Source organism: Somniosus microcephalus, chromosome 8, assembly GCF_052327205.1.
Source record: "Somniosus microcephalus isolate GS21.2 chromosome 8, FLI_Smic_1.0, whole genome shotgun sequence".
NCBI classification, from domain to species: Eukaryota; Metazoa; Chordata; class Chondrichthyes; order Squaliformes; family Somniosidae; genus Somniosus; species Somniosus microcephalus.
In genome coordinates, this window is record NC_140994.1 from 270,405,569 (window position 1) to 270,421,972 (window position 16,404).

Below are 16,404 nucleotides of genomic sequence, written 5' to 3' on the forward strand. Positions count from 1 at the left end.
CCTTTCACAACCTCAGGACGTCACAAAGCGCTTTACAGCCAATGAAGTACTTTTTGAAGTGTGGTCACTGCTGTAATATGGGAAACGTGGCAGCCAAAGGCACACAGCAAGATCCCACAAACAGCAATGTGATAATGATCAGATAATCTGTTTTATTGATGTTGATTGAGGGATAAATATTGGCCAGGACAGCGGGAGAACTCCCCCTGCGCTTCTTCGAATAGTGCCATGGGATCTTTTACTTCCACCTGTCAGAGCAGACGGGGCCTCGGTTTAACGTCTCATCTGAAAGACGACACCTCCGACAGTGCAGCGCTCCCTCAGTACTGCCCCTCCGACAGTGCAGCGCTCCCTCAGTACTGCCCCTCCAACAGTGCGGCGCTCCCTCAGTACTGCCCCTCCGACAGTGTGGCTCTCCCTCAGTACTGCCCCTCCTACAGTGCAGCACTCCCTCAGTACTGCCCCTCCGACACTGCCGTGCTTCCTCAGTACTGCCCCTCCGACAGTGCAGCACTCCCTCAGTACTGCCCCTCCGACACTGCCGTGCTTCCTCAGTACTGCCCCTCTGACAGTGCTGCGCTCCCTCAGTACTGCCCCTCCGACAGTGCAGCACTCCCTCAGTACTGCCCCTCCGACAGTGCAGCGCTCCCTCAGTACTGCCCCTCCTACAGTGCAGCACTCCCTCAGTACAGCCCCTCCAACAGTGCAGCGCTCCCTCAGTACTGCCCCTCCGACAGTGCGGCGCTCCCTCAGTACTTCCCCTCTGACAGTGCAGCGCTCCCTCAGTACTGCCCCTCCAACAGTGCAGCGCTCCCTCAGTACTGCCCCTCCAACAGTGCGGCGCTCCCTCAGTACTGCCCCTCCGACAGTGTGGCTCTCCCTCAGTACTGCCCCTCCTACAGTGCAGCACTCCCTCAGTACTGCCCCTCCGACAGTGCAGCACTCCCTCAGCACTGCCCCTCCGACAGTGCAGCGCTCCCTCAGTACTGCCCCTCCTACAGTGCAGCACTCCCTCAGTACAGCCCCTCCAACAGTGCAGCGCTCCCTCAGTACTGCCCCTCCGACAGTGCGGCGCTCCCTCAGTACTGCCCCTCTGACAGTGCAGCGCTCCCTCAGTACTGCGCCTCCGACAGTGCAGCGCTCCCTCAGTACTGCCCCTCCGACAGTGCCGCGCTCCCTCAGTACTGCCCCTCTGACAGTGCGGCGCTCCCTCAGTACTGCCCCTCCGACAGTGCAGCGCTCCCTCAGTACTGCCCCTCCGACAGTGCCGCGCTCCCTCAGTACTGCCCCTCCGACAGTGCGGCGCTCCCTCAGTACTGCCCCTCCGACACTGCCGTGCTTCCTCAGTACTGCCCCTCCGACAGTGCGGCGCTCCCTCAGTACTGCCCCTCCGACACTGCCGTGCTTCCTCAGTACTGCCCCTCCGACAGTGCTGTGCTTCCTCAGTACTGCCCCCCGACAGTGCGGCGCTCCCTCAGTACTGCCCCTCCAGCAGTGCAGTGCTCCCTCAGTACTGCCCCACCGACAGTGCAGCGCTCCCTCAGTACAGCCCCTCCGACACTGCCGTGCTTCCTCAGTACTGCACCTCCGACAGTGCCGCGCTCCCTCAGTACTGCCCCTCCGGCAGTGCCGCGCTCCCTCATTACTGCCCCTCCGACAGTGCCGCGCTCCCTCAGTACTGCCCCTCTGACAGTGCGGCGCTCCCTCAGTACTGCCCCTCTGACAGTGCGGCGCTCCCTCAGTACTGCCCCTCCGACAGTGCGGCGCTCCCTCAGTACTGCCCCTCCGACAGTGCCGCGCTCCCTCAGTACTGCCCCTCCGACAGTGCGGCGCTCCCTCAGTACTGCCCCTCCGACACTGCCGTGCTTCCTCAGTACTGCCCCTCCGACAGTGCGGCGCTCCCTCAGTACTGCCCCTCCGACACTGCCGTGCTTCCTCAGTACTGCACCTCCGACAGTGCCGCGCTCCCTCAGTACTGCCCCTCCGACAGTGCCGCGCTCCCTCATTACTGCCCCTCCGACAGTGCCATGCTCCCTCAGTACTGCCCCTCCGACAGTGCAGCACTCCCTCAGTACTGCTCCTCTGACAGTGCAGCGTTTCCTCAGTACTGCCCCTCCGACAGTGCAGCGCTCCCTCACTACTGACCCTCCAACAGTGCGGCTCTCCCTCAGGACTGCCCCTCCGACAGTGCAGCGCTCCCTCAGTACTGACCCTCCAACAGTGCGGCTCTCCCTCAGTACTGACCCTCCGACAGTGCCGCGCTCCCTCAGTACTGCCCCTCCGACAGTGCAGCGCTCCATCAGTACTGCCCCTCCGACAGTGCAGCGCTCCCTCAGTACTGCCCCTCCGACAGTGCAGCGCTCCCTCAGTACTGCCCCTCCGACAGTGCAGCGCCCCCTCAGTACTGACCCTCCGACAGTGCAGCGCTCCCTCAGTACTGTCCCTCCGACAGTGCAGCGCTCCCTCAGTACTGACCCTCCGACAGTGCAGCGCCCCCTCAGTACTGCCCCTCCGACAGTGCAGCACTCCCTCATTACTGCCCCTCCGACAGTGCAGCGCTCCCTCAGAACTGCCCCTCTGACAGTGCAGCGCCCCCTCAGTACTGCCCCTCCGACAGTGCAGCACTCCCTCATTACTGCCCCTCCGACAGTGCAGCGCTCCCTCAGTACTGCCCCTCTGACAGTGCAGCGCCCCCTCAGTACTGCCCCTCCGACAGTGCAGCACTCCCTCAGTACTGACCCTCCGACAGTGCAGCGCCCCCTCAGTACTGCCCCTCCGACAGTGCAGCACTCCCTCATTACTGCCCCTCCGACAGTGCAGTGCTCCCTCAGTACTGCCCCTCTGACAGTGCAGCTCTCCCTCAGTACTGCCCCTCCGACAGTGCAGCGCTCCCTCAGTACTGACCCTCCGACAGTGCAGGTCTCCCTCATTACTGCCCCTCCGACAGTGCAGCTCTCCCTCATTACTGCCACTCCGACAGTGCAGCGCTCCCTCAGTACTGACCCTCTGACAGTGCAGCGCTCCCTCATTACTGCCCCTCCGACAGTGCAGCTCTCCCTCAGTACTGCCCCTCCGACAGTGCAGCGCTCCCTCAGTACTGCCCCTCCGACAGTGCAGCTCTCCCTCAGTACTGCCCCTCCGACAGTGCAGCGCTCCCTCAGTACTGCCCCTCCGACAGTGCAGCACCCCCTCAGTACTGCCCCTCCGACAGTGCAGCGCTCCCTCATTACTGCCCCTCCGACAGTGCAGCTCTCCCTCAGTACTGCCCCTCCGACAGTGCAGCGCTCCCTCAGTACTGACCCTCTGACAGTGCAGCTCTCCCTCAGTACTGCCCCTCCGACAGTGCAGCGCTCCCTCAGTACTGTCCCTCCGACAGTGCAGCGCTCCCTCAGTACCGCCCCTCCGACAGTGCAGCACTCCCTCAGTACTGCCCCTCCGACAGTGCAGCGCTCCCTCAGTACCGCCCCTCCGACAGTGCAGCACTCCCTCATTACTGCCCCTCCGACAGTGCGGCGCTCCCTCAGTACTGACCCTCCGACAGTGCGGCGCTCCCTCAGTACTGACCCTCCGACAGTGCGGCGCTCCCTCAGTACTGCCCCTCCGACAGTGCGGCGCTCCCTCAGTACTGCCCCTCCGACAGTGCAGCGCTCCCTCAGTACTGCCCCGGAGTGTGACCCTGGGTTTTTGTGCTCGAACCCTGACCTTCTTCAGGTGAATAATACCTGAAAGTGGCTCATTTCACCTTCTGGAATGTGTGTCGATCCAGAACCAGGCATCACCCGCGTAATATTTCGCTTAGATTTGCTCACTTACCCAAAAGTGGTCCTTAAGTGCAAAAGTTGCTGCCAAGTTACATCCCTGGAGTCAAGGGACTCAGTCACTCCGGCCAATAGGTGAGCTGTTGGTTGGAAACAGGTGCAGCGTTGGTGAAGTGGAGCCCCCCACACCTGCATCGTGAAAACTCACTGACATTCCCTGTCTAGACGCTCCCAGGAAGGCTCACTGGTTCCTGGGTGAAAAGCTAATGCTAAACTTTGGAACCTCACTCACCATGTGTGGTCCTTTCAGGAAAGGAGAGGAATAGAGGACCACGAGGAGGCCATTCAGACCCTTGAATCTGCTGCCCCGTTCTTGGTTCCGTATCCCTTAATACCCTTACCCAACAAAAATCTTTTGAAATAACAACAGAAAATGCTGGAAAAACTCAGCAGGCCAGGCAACATCCGTGGAGAGAGAAACAGAGTCGACGTTTCAGGTCTGGGACCCTTCGTCAGGACTGAAAAAACACAGGAAATGAAACCGATTAAAAGGCCAGTTTGGGGGTTGGGAAATGGGGATGAAAGAACAAAAGAGAAGTGAAGAGACATTAAGAGGTATTCAAAACCAGACGAGATGGTGGTCGGACTAGTGGAGACAAAAGACGGCTCTAGATTAGGTGTGAAATGCGCTGGCAGAATGGGAGACAGCTGCCATGTGGGAGAGAGAAAAAGGGGGAAAGGCCAAAACAAAAGTGTGGATAAAAAATATAAGTAAAAATGTAATAGGAGCCGAGGTTATGATGTGAAATTGTTGAACTCGATATTGAGTCCGGAAGGCTGTAAAGTGCCTAATCGGAAGATGAGGTGCTGTTCCTCGAGCTTACACTGAACTTCCGTGGAACAATGCAAGAGGCCGCGGACGGCGAGGTCCGAGTAGGAGTGGGGCGGTGAATTAAAGTGACAGGCGACCGGAAGCTCGGGGTCACCCTTACGGACTGAACGGAGGTGTTCCACAAAGCGGTCACCCAATCAAAATCTTTTGATCTCAGTTTTGGAATCTTCAGTTGACCCCCAGCCTCAACAGCGTTTTGGGGGAGAGAGTTCCAGATTCCCACCACCCTTTGTGTGAAGAAGTGCTTCCTGACATCACCCCTGAACAGCCTGGTTTTAAGGTTTTTCCCCTTGTTCTGGACTCCCCCCACCAGCAGAGAGAAGGCTGGAAAATAATGACACTATAGTTGAGCTGAATTGTGTAATTGTAATTTAAAGTGTGACGTTATTGGAAGGTGACATCATATCTGCTCTTTTTTGCAATTATATTCCATTTATATCCTTAATTGTTCGCTGTTCACACATTCATCGTTCTCGATCTTTCTCTGAGATCGCAGGTTCTCTTTATGCTAACTGGTCTCCTTTCTTTTTTCTCTTTACAATCAATGCCTTCTCGATACCTGTGCTCCATCATTTTGAATATCTCTCTATTCTCAATAATTCTCAACAAAGATAAATTTCATTGAGAAACAAAAACTCCACGGGAAAAGCGATCCAACCGTGGCTAACTAAAGAAGTTAAGGATAGCGTTAGATTGAAAGAAGAAGCTTATAATGTTGCAAAGAATAATAGTAAGCCTGAGGATTGGGATAAGGGGTGAGATTTAGGACAGAGATGAGGAGGAATTTCTTCACCCAGTGAGTGGTGAACCTGTGGAATTCTCTACCACGCAAGGCAGTAGAGGCCAATTCATTAAATATATTCAAGAAGGAGTTAGATATATTTCTTAAGGCTAAAGGGGTCAAGGGATATGGAGAGAAGGCAGGGACAGGGCACTGAGTTTGGATGATCAGCCTTGATCGCATTGAATGGCGGAGCAGGCTCGAGGGGCCGAATGGCCGACTCCTGCTCCTATCTTCTATGTTTCTATGTTTCTATGTTTTTCTATATTTTGTATCTGTCTTCACAGTAGAAGACACAAAAAGCATACCAAAAATGGTAGAGAACCAAGGCCTAGAAATTCAGTATCGCCACGTTTGGGGCGCTGCAGCCGGGTGTTCGCTAAATTTAGCGCCCGGCGCAACTTAGCGTCACATTCGCCGAAATTGAGTTGCATCGCCCCAAGAGGTTGTGGCTGCACTAAAGCAGGCGGTGCACGACTATCATAAGGCGCTAAGCCGGCGAGCCGAGGCGCTAACACCGAGGGCGGGCACAGCGCAGGTGCGACGAGTTGCTGATTGAAGGCAGACACGCTGGCGCCGGTCAGCTCTTAAAGGGGGAGGATGGACTTGTTTGGCTGCCACGCCCTGCACACTGCAGCCCTGAAGCAAGGCCTGACCATTGCTGGATCATCATTTCTATGCCCAGGACCATGCAGAAGGCTAGGGAGCGAGCGGAGCGCTTCAGCGAGGGTGCCCTGAGGCTACTGGTTGGCGCAGTAGAGCGCAGGCGACCTGTCCTCTTCCCTGACAGTGGGAGGAGGCCGCTTCCCAGCGAATACCGAAAAGCCTGGAGGGAGCTGGCAAACAGGGTGACCACCAACAGCATGGTTGCCAGGACTCCACTTCAATGCAGGAAAAAGTTCAACGACCTCACTCGGGTTGTCAGGGTGAGCACCCTTTCCACTATCCTCTTCATCCCTGCATGTGCACCTCAGTTTCTGGCCAAAGGGACCTGAAAGCCCCAATGCCCAGCCCTCATCCAAGAGCTATGGGACTCTCATGAAAACCACTTGCACATTCAGCACTTTACACACTGTCAGGGCTATTCCACCATGGGAGGCAGTGCAGGCAAGATGAGGGCTTGACACTGTCAGGGCTATTCCACCATGGGAGGCAGTGCAGGCAAGATCAGGGCTTGACACTGTCAGGGCTATTCCACCATGGGAGGCAGTGCAGGCAAGGTCAGGGCTTGACACTGTCAGGGCTATTCCACCATGGGAGGCAGTGCAGGCAAGATCAGGGCTTGACACTGTACTTAGAGGCCGTCCTTTCTCTTGCAGGGCAAGCTGGCCCACAATCGCAGGCAGCAGCGACGGACCGGGGGAGGCCGTCCTGACCTCAGAGCTCAGCGACCTGGAGCAGCGTGTGGAGCGCATTATGGGAGGCCGGCTGATTGGCCCCGTTGCCAGTGGAGATGCCGACCCTGTTCTGGACAGCAATGGTAAGGTCATCACCTTTTTGACCTCTCTCTTTCCACTTGTACCTCACACCAGCATCCTTTGCCACTATCGATCCAATGCAGTGCATAGCAGCACTCATGCCTCCCTCGCTGCCGCCCTGTCCTCACTCTAAAGCAACTCTTGTGCCTCCCTGCTTTCAGATGCTGATTCGCCAGGTGAGGAGGCGGGTCCTCAAGCTGCCACTGTCAGTGATTCTGAATTCGAGGAGGAGGAAGAGGAAGCCGGCCCATCAGTGCCACCCCCAGCCGAGGCAGCCCATGGCCATGATGGGGACACATCTTCCCTGGAGGGGAGCAGGGGGGAAAGGTCTGAGGAGGGTGAAGCTCCGGGGCCCAGCGGGCTGCAGCAACGCGGGAGGGGTGGGGAAGCTCGGCGGCCTTCTCCCCGGAGGGTGAGTGCGGTCTCCAGTCCTGCTACAGTGAGCGCAGAGGAGGTGCGGCTCCTTGGTGAAATGGGCGCCCAGGCTGAGCGCAGGCACACTGAGCTCATGGCTGCAGTGGCAAGGATGCCTGACTCCATAGAGTCACTGGCAAGGAGTGCTCAGGAATTTGGGGCAGCACAGGCCAGGAGTCTGCAAGAATTCAGTGCAGCACAGGCTAGGAGTCTGCAGGAATTCGCGGCAGCACAGGCAGCTTCCAGCCAAGTGCTCAGTCATGCCGTGCATTCACTGGCTGGTCTGATGCAGACACAGATCAGGGCCACATGGGCACTAACTGCTGCCACCCTCGCTGGATCGGCCAGGCATCGCCGGGGCTCTCACTGCGCCGCAGCAGCCAGCAGTCTGTGCTTCAGCAGATTGCTGCGCATGCTGCAGTGCTGGCCCGTGCGAGTGCCAGTGTATCAGCCAATTAGGGAGTGCCTGTGCTCTGTCAGGTTGGCAGCATTCCTGCAGCCAACACTGTCACTCCTCCACTGCAGCTGCCACCACCCGTAGGACAGACTGCTGCCGCCCAAACAGAGTCGGAGCAGTCAGCAGCCGGGCCCTCCAGGCCCAGAGCTGGTCCAGGCCGTCCCCCAACGGCATCTGGCGTCTCACCATCTGACCCTCAGCAGCCTTCCCCCAGCCTTGCTGCAGCCACTGGGGTCCCATTGAGGAGGAGCTGCAGGGCGGGAAGGGGCCATTCGCGGAAGCGAGGCAGATCTCCCTCACAGGGGAAAAAGTAGAAGGTGTGGCCAAATGTTGTGTTTATATATGAAGGCCGAGAATTTTTTTTATATATGAAGGCTGAGACTGTTGTGTTTGTTTTTTATATGAAGGCCGAGGATCATGGTCATTTTTGTTTAACTGTTTTTTTCATTTTCAGAAGGTTGTGAGAGCCAGTTATGTCTCTGACTGTTTTTTGTGGGGTTTATCTTAATTAGTTTGTCATACAGGAAGGGCACAGAGTTTGCACAGTAAAAATTTTTCTTTAATCACATTGTCCATGCTTGCACTTTGAACTATTTGTTGCCTTGACCGGCTGAGGGCTTGTGGAGCGGCTCCATTCATGTTCTTTCATTGGCACAAGCCATTCCCTGAGAGGGGGCCTAGAACCGAGTTGCAATAAGCCACCGACGGACGGCCCTTGCACTTTGTGCCTCCCTCCTGTCTTGGTGCACCTCCTCCTCCTTCTCCTCCTCCTCCTCCTCCTCTGGTGGTCCTCCAATGTCTACTGGCAGTGGCTGAGTCCTGAGGATAGCCAGGTTGTGCAGCATGCAGCACACTACAACGAAATGGGAGACTTGCTCAGGCGAGTAATGTAGGGCTCCTCCGGAACGGTCCAGACAGCGGAACCATTGCTTGAGCACGCCGATTGTGTGCTCAATGATGTTCCTGGTAGCTTGATGGCTGTCATTGTATCGCTCTTCAGCAGGGGTGCTGGGCGCACGGAGCGGGGTCATCAGCCAGGTGCACAAAGGATAGCCCTTGTCCCCGAGAAGCCATCCTCGTGGGTAAGCCTGGGCTTCGAAAATGTCTGCCACAGAAGTCTGGCGCAGGATGTAGGCATCGTGGCTGCTGCCTGGAAAGTGGGCATTGACAGCTAGTATGAGGTGCCTGTGGTCACACACCAACTGGACGATGAGCGAATGGTAGCCCTTCCGGTTGCGGTAATCCTCGGCATTCTGTAGAGGTGCCCGCAAAGCCACATGCGTGCAGTCAATGGTGCCCTGGACCATGGGGAAGCCCGCTATTCCTCCAAATCCCATTGCATGCTCTTGCTGCTTGTCCAGGGTCATGGGGAAGGAGATGTACTGACGTCTACTTCTGAAAAGGGCATTGGTCACCTGGCGGATGCAGCAATGTACCACGAACTGGGAGATGTTGGCAATGTCCCCAGTAGCGGATTGGAAGGAGCCAGTGGCATAGAAGTTGAGAGCCACCGTCACCTTCACTGCCACCGACAGCGACGTCCTGCTCCTCAGCTGTGGCTGCAGATCTCTGCGAAGCAGGTGGCAGATCTCAGTGACCACCTCCCTTCTGAATCGCAGCCTCCGAACACACTGCTCCTCAGACATGTTCAGATATGAGAACTGCTGGCGGTATACCCTGGTTGGGTAAGGCCTCCTGTGCCGACGCCTGTTGGCCCTTCTCCGTCTGGCCATGACTGGCACTCTCACAGCGTCTCTGAGCCCTTTGAATGCAATGCAGTAAGCCAACGTTTCCACCCATTGCAGCCCCCATTATATATGGCGACTCAAGGCTATGGCACTGAAAGTTAAATCCAAGTGCAAAGCCCTGGCCTGAAGCCAGAAGTACCTGTGCGAGCGCTGAGTCAAAGCAGAACGCTCTCTCGATAGCAAAATACTGCAGATGTTGGAAATCTGAAATAACAAGCTCTCTCCCTTTGTCTCTCTCCAAATATCCGTCTCTCACACAGAAGGATTGCCACAAAATGGCTGCCACTTATAATGCAGGAGGAGTCCCCTTTAAATAGCATCCCCCGCGCCCCGCAGCGACTGGGAACCGTTCCCCTCTACCAGTCGCTGGGGGCGCCAGGCGCACAGAAGGGGGGCGCCACTGAAGTTCCGGTTCGGGGCGCACCAAGGGCGTTGCACCATGAAATTACGTCAGGATCTGCGCGCGCAGCTGAGCGGGCGCTGCGGTTTTGCGCCGCCGCTAAATCTTGAGTGAAGTTCGCGAGAGGCGCAGATCGCGCCGCGCCCGGGCGCTAGCCACTTAGCGCCACACTTCTCCTCCTCCTAAGGCGCTAGCGGCTGGCGCTAACAACTGAATTTCTAGGCCCAAGGGTCTAATGAGGGTGAGGAACTTAACGTAATTAATATAAGTAGAGAAAAAGTACTAGAGAAACTAATGGGACTAAAAGCCGACAAATCCCCTGGACCTGACGGCCTACATCCTAGGATTCTATAAGAGGAGGCTGAAGAGATAGTGGATGCATTGGTTTTGATCTTCCAAAATTCCCTAGATTCTGGAATGGTCCCAGCGGATTGGAAGGTCGCAAATGTAACCCCGCTATTCAAGAAAGGAGGGAGAGAAAAAACAGGGAACTACAGGCCAGTTAGCCTAACATCAGTCATCAGTAAAATGCTGGAATCCATTGTTAAGGAAGTGGTATCAGGGCACTTAGAAAATCATAACATGGTTAGGCAGAGTCAACATGGGTTTATGAAAGGGTAATCGTGTTTGACAAATTTATTAGAGTTTTTTGAGGATGTACCTAGCAGGGTAGATAAAGGGGAACCAGTGGATGTAGTATATTTGGATCTCCAAAAGGCATTCGATAAGGTGCCACATAAAAGATTATTACACAAGATTAGGGCTCATGGGGTTGGGGGTAATATAATAGCATGGATAGAGGATTGGTAAATGGACAGAAAACAGAGAGTAGGGATAAACGGGTCTTTTTTAGGTCGGCAGGCTGTAACTAGTGGGGTGTCGCAAGGATCAGTGTTGGGGCCTCAGCTATTTACAATTTATATTAATGACCTAGATGAAGGGACCGAGTGTAATGTATCCAAGTTTGCTGATGATACAAAGCTAGGTGGGACAGTAAGCTGTGAGGAGAACACACAGTCTGCTAAGGGATATAGATAGACTGAGTGAGTGGGCAGTAAGGTGGCAGATGGAGTATAATGTAGGGAAATGTGAGATTATTCACTTTGGTAGAAAGAATAGAAAAACAGAATATTTTTTAAATGGCAAGAAACTTTGAAATGTTGGTGTTCAGAGAGATTTGGGTGTCCTCGTGCGAGAAACACAGAAAGCTAGCCTGCAGGTACAGCAAGCAATAAGGAAGGCAAATGGCATGTTGGCCTTTATTGCAAGGGGTTGGAGTATAAGAGTAAGGAAGTCTTGCTCCAATTGTACAGGGCCTTGGTGAGACCACACCTGGAGTACTGTGCACAGTTTTGGTCTCCTTATCTAAGGAAGGATATACTTGCCTTGGAGGCGGTGCAACAAAGGTTCACTAGATTGATTCCCGGGATGAGAGGGCTGTCCTATGAGGAGAGATTGTGTAGAATGGGCCGATACTCTCTGGAGTTTAGAAGAATGAGAGGTGATCTCATTGAAACATACAAGATTCTGAGGGGGATTGACGGGGTAGATGCTGAGAGGTTGTTTCCCCTGGCTGGAGAGTCCAGAACCAGGGGTCACAGTCTCAGGATAAGGGGTCAGCCATTCAGGACTGAGATGAGGAGGAATTTCTTCACTCAGAGGGTGGTGAATCTTTGGAATTCTCTGCCCCAGAGGGCTGTGGATGCTGAGTCTTTGAGTATATTCAAGGCTGAGATCGATAGATTTTTGGACTCTAGGGGAATCAAGGGATATGGGGATCGGGCGGGAAAGTGGAGTTGAGGCAGAAGATCAGCCATGATCTTATTGAATGGCGGAGCAAGCTCGAGGGGCCGAATGGCCGACTCCTGCTCTTACCTCTTATGTTCTTATCCTGAGTCATCGATCTTTGTCACCCCCTCCACCCTCTCACCTCCTTCCCCCTATCAGCTCTATCATTTCCTCCATTATCTATTTAAGTTCTCCACACCAACTTCCTTTAGAAACATAGAAACATAGAAGATAGGAGCAGGAGTAGGCCATTCGGCCCCTCGAGCCTGTTCTGCCATTTAATGAGATCATGGCTGATCATCCAAATTCAGTACCCTGTCCCTGCCTTCTCCCTTGATCCCTTCAGCCTTAAGAAATATATCCAACTCCTTCTTGAATATATTTAATAAGTTGGCCTCAACTGCCTTCTGTGGTAGAGAATTCCACAGGTTCACCACTCTCTGGGTGAAGAAATTCCTCCTCATCTCAGTCCTAAATGGCTTACCCCTTATCCTTAGACTATGACCCCTGGTTCTGGACTCCCCCGCCATCGGGAACATCCTTCCTGCATCTAGTCTGTCTAGTCCTGTTAGAACTTTATAAGTTTCAATGAGATCTCCTCTCATTCTTCTAAACTCTAGCGAATATAAGCCTAATCGACTCAATCTCTCTTCATACATCATTCCTGCCATCCCAGGTATCAGTCTGGTGAATCTTCGCTGCACTCCCTCCATGGCAAGAACATCCTTCCTCAGATAAGGTGACCAAAACTGCACACAATACTCAAGGTGTGGTCTCACCAAGGCCCTGTACAACTGCAGCAAGACATCCTTGCTCCTGTACTCGAATCCTCTCACTATGAAGGCCAACATACCATTTGCCTTCCTAACCACCTGCTGCACCTGCATGCTTACCTTCAGCAACTGGTGCACAAGGACACCCAGGTCTCATTGCACTTCCCATCTCCCGATCTATTGCCATTCAGATAATAATCTGTCTTACTGTTTTTGCCACCAAAGTGGATAACCTCGCATTTATCCACATTATACTGCATCTGCCATGCTTCTGCCCAATCACCCAACCTGTCCAAATCATACTGGAGTTTTTCGGCATCCTCCTCACAGCACACACACCCACCCATCTTTGTGTCGTCTGCAAACTTGGAGATATTACATCTAGTTCCCTCATCTAGATCATTAATATATATTGTGAATAGCTGGGGTCCTAGCACCGAACCCTGCGGTACCCCACTAGTCACTGCCTGCCGCTCGGAAAAAGACCCGTTTATTCCAACCCTTTGCTTTCTGTCTGCCAACCAGTTCTCTATCCAAGTCAATACCTTGCCCCCAATCCCATGTGCCTTAACTTTACACGCTAATCTCTTATGCGGGACCTTATCGAAAGCCTTTTGAAAGTCCAAATACACCACATCCACTGGTTCTCCCTTATCTATTTTACCAGTTACATCCTCAAAAAATTCCAGTAGATTAGTCAAGCACGATTTACCTTTTGTAAATCCATGTTGACTTTGTCCGATCCTGTCTCTGGAATTCCAGAGCTTAGGGCCTCGGCAGCTGAAGGCACGGCCGCCAATGGTGGAGCGATGGAAATTGGGGGATGCTCACGAGGCCAGAATCGGAAGAACGCAGAAATCTCGGTTTCCTCAATCCTTTATGCCGGGTATTTGTGTCTTGGCGCAAATAGACAGGAAATGTCACTCCACACCCGCCCCCCACCTCCATGCGAAAGATAGCAGGGGAGTTCCCCCAATATCCTGATCAAACATTCCTCCCTCAAGCAATATCGCCAAAAGAACTGATGGGCTGGCCATCTCACCTTATTGACGTTGTGGAACTTGCTGTGTGCAAATCGCCGCACTTCAAAGTGATTGATTCTCTGTCAAGGACTTTGCGGCGTTTCTGAGAGCAGTGATGTCGAGCTATGCAAGAGCGAGTTGTTCTTGTCACCAATCGACCTGCATTCAATAATTTGTTGCAGTCTCGCATAAATTTTCTTTATATTATTATAAATGTTGCCTCTGCATACACTTCCTGTCTCCTTCCTCATTCTTATTTCCGGTTGTCACTATTTTTGGTAAAGCTTTTTACTTTGTTTATTTGTTCCTGGGATGTGGGCGTCGCTGGCAAGGCCAGCATTTATTGCCCATCCCTAATCGCCCTCGAGAAGGTGGTGGTGAGCCGCCTTCTTGAGCCACTGCAGTCCGTGTGGTGAAGGTGCTCCCACAGTGCTGTTAGGGAGGGAGTTCCAGGATTTTGACCCAGCGACGATGAAGGAACGGCCGATATTTGTTCAAATTCAGGGGATCAGGGGATGTGCCGTGAGTTGCAAATCTCCGGGACTTGCCGATCGATTTACGCCGCTCCGGTCTTTGCTTCGCACAAACGGCGTCACGCCCTCAGCCTCCCCGTTATTTTTAAGAACTTGCTGGATTTGCGCATTCATCGCCCGTTAAACTCACCGCAGAAAGTTAAGTCTGGTAATTAAGAGCATAAGTACCTTTTCAATGACATGATAATTGTTAAGGACTGCCAGACAACCACTCTGACCCAAAATGGGAACAATTTAAAGTGTGGAGTCTCATTCCTATAGGTGGTAAATTGTTGCTAGAGACTTTTAACATGCCAAATTAAAAATGTTTACTTTTTTTTCCTACTTTTCCTATTTGTCTCTAATTTGTTCTCTCTCTCAATCAAATCTTTCTTTCCCTCTCTTTATTCCTCTTTCTGGATTTTACTCTAATTCACCCAATTTCCTTCCTCTATTTCTTTATCAATCCTTAAATCTCTGGTTAAGGAGATAGACTGTTGGTCCTATCATTCACCAAGGTCCCAGGTGACCCGCTGCCCTGTTATCAGCTCGCACTTCCAGCAAGTTACGACACTAAAAAACATTTGGAGCTGCAGGGTGAAGGGAAAGTCTAACTAACGGGACACGTCGCGAGATGTCCCACTCCAGCAGATTCTGTCATTGTTGTTCCGAACCCGTTAACCAATGTGTTTGTTATTGACAGGGAACAGTACCAGACCAACTCAGAACAGTTCACGATGCATCCGACCAGTGCAGGGAACAGCTCCGAGATGGCGGAAGGGAGCAATCAGAACGTTTCCAGAGGATGGCACTCGGTGACCACCGGTCAGTCCAGGGACAAGGTCTTCCCACCCATGGCAGAGAGCACCAAACTGCTGAGCGTCCAGATCACACTTATTACCGCGTATGCACTGATCATCCTCCTGGGGCTGGGAGGAAACTCCCTGGTGATTTACACGATTGTAAAATACAAAACTATGCGAACTGTCACCAACTTCTTCATTGCCAACCTTGCCTTGGCCGACCTCATGGTGGACACACTCTGCTTGCCGTTCACCCTGGTTTATACTCTCTTGGATGAATGGAAACTTGGAGCGGTCCTTTGTCACCTTGTCCCTTACGCCCAGGCTTTGAGTGTCCATGTGTCCACACTGACTCTAACAGTGATCGCCCTGGACCGACATCGCTGCATCGTCTTCCATTTGGACAGCCGGATTTCCAAGAAGTTCAGCTTCATCATCATTTCCATGACCTGGCTCGTGTCGGCCATTCTCGCTGGACCGCTGGCCATCTTCAGAGAATACAAGCTTGTCGAATTGCAATCCATCAACCTACAGATCGTCGTGTGCTCCGAGAAATGGCCCAGCAGGAATACTCGAGACGGAACCATCTACAGTATCTCAATGTTCATCCTGCAGTACGTGCTGCCTTTGGGGATCATCAGTTACGCCTACATTAGAATATGGATCAAGTTAAAGAACCACGTCAGCCCTTGCGCAAGGAGTGACAGCCATTACAGGCGGAGGAAAACCACCAAAATGCTGGTGATGGTGGTGGTGGTCTTTGCGGTTTGTTGGTTGCCCTTGCACATCTTCCAGCTGGTCAGCGATTTGGACAAACGGCTCTTCGAGTTCACGGAATACAAGCTGCTCTACACCATCTTCCACGTGGTGGCCATGTGCTCGACCTTCGCCAATCCCCTGCTGTACGGCTGGATGAACAAGAACTACCGCAACGGTTTCATCCTCTTCTTCTGCTGCGGACACAAAGCCGACCACCTCAACGTGGAGGCCTCGGTCAAGACACGGCTGCATCCTTTTAGGGTGGAAGCTCGCAACAGCAGCCTTTGTAAATTTAGGGACACGCACGGCCATCCGCCCACAAACGTTTAGAGGGGGGGGGGGGCTCATTGGCTGCACAGTGAAAATTGTTGACGGCACCCAATGTGCAACAGGCTGCTTCCTTCTGGCCAGTGATAGATGTTGTCCAATTAAGCTGGGATTGTCTAATGGAGTAATGTGTTAAGTTACCCTACCCACACCTGTCATTGACGTACATAAGTAACATACAATTGATATATTTTTGAATTGTATTATTATTGAGGCTTCAGAACACCGTGGAATATATTTTCCTTCCATGTAACTGTCTGTGTTCCCTTCAGGCTTGCCCGTCCTCCTGCAGTCTATAGCCTTTTGAAACCCAACCATGACATCAGGTAAACCACTACTCCCTGATTTGCCTCATCTTCTCCCCGACAGCATGCATGCTTCCCGCACGCCACCCCACACCCCCACCCCCGCCCCCTCCAGCCCCCAGGGAGGGTTGCAAGTGACCTCTACAGACTCCAATTCGTAGAGCTTGCAGGAAAACCGCTACAGTCA

At 53.3% G+C, this 16,404-nt stretch overlaps 1 protein-coding gene across 1 annotated transcript; it reads left to right on the forward strand.

Annotated features, from left to right (window-relative positions):
• Positions 1–14,611: 14,611 nt before the first annotated feature.
• Positions 14,612–15,934, forward strand: npy7r (neuropeptide Y receptor Y7). Its single transcript, XM_085996079.1, has one exon. The coding sequence runs from the start codon at positions 14,761–14,763 to the stop codon at positions 15,913–15,915; it is 1,155 nt and encodes a 384-aa protein (XP_085852205.1). The 5' UTR covers positions 14,612–14,760; the 3' UTR covers positions 15,916–15,934.
• The last annotated feature ends 470 nt before the right edge of the window (positions 15,935–16,404 follow it).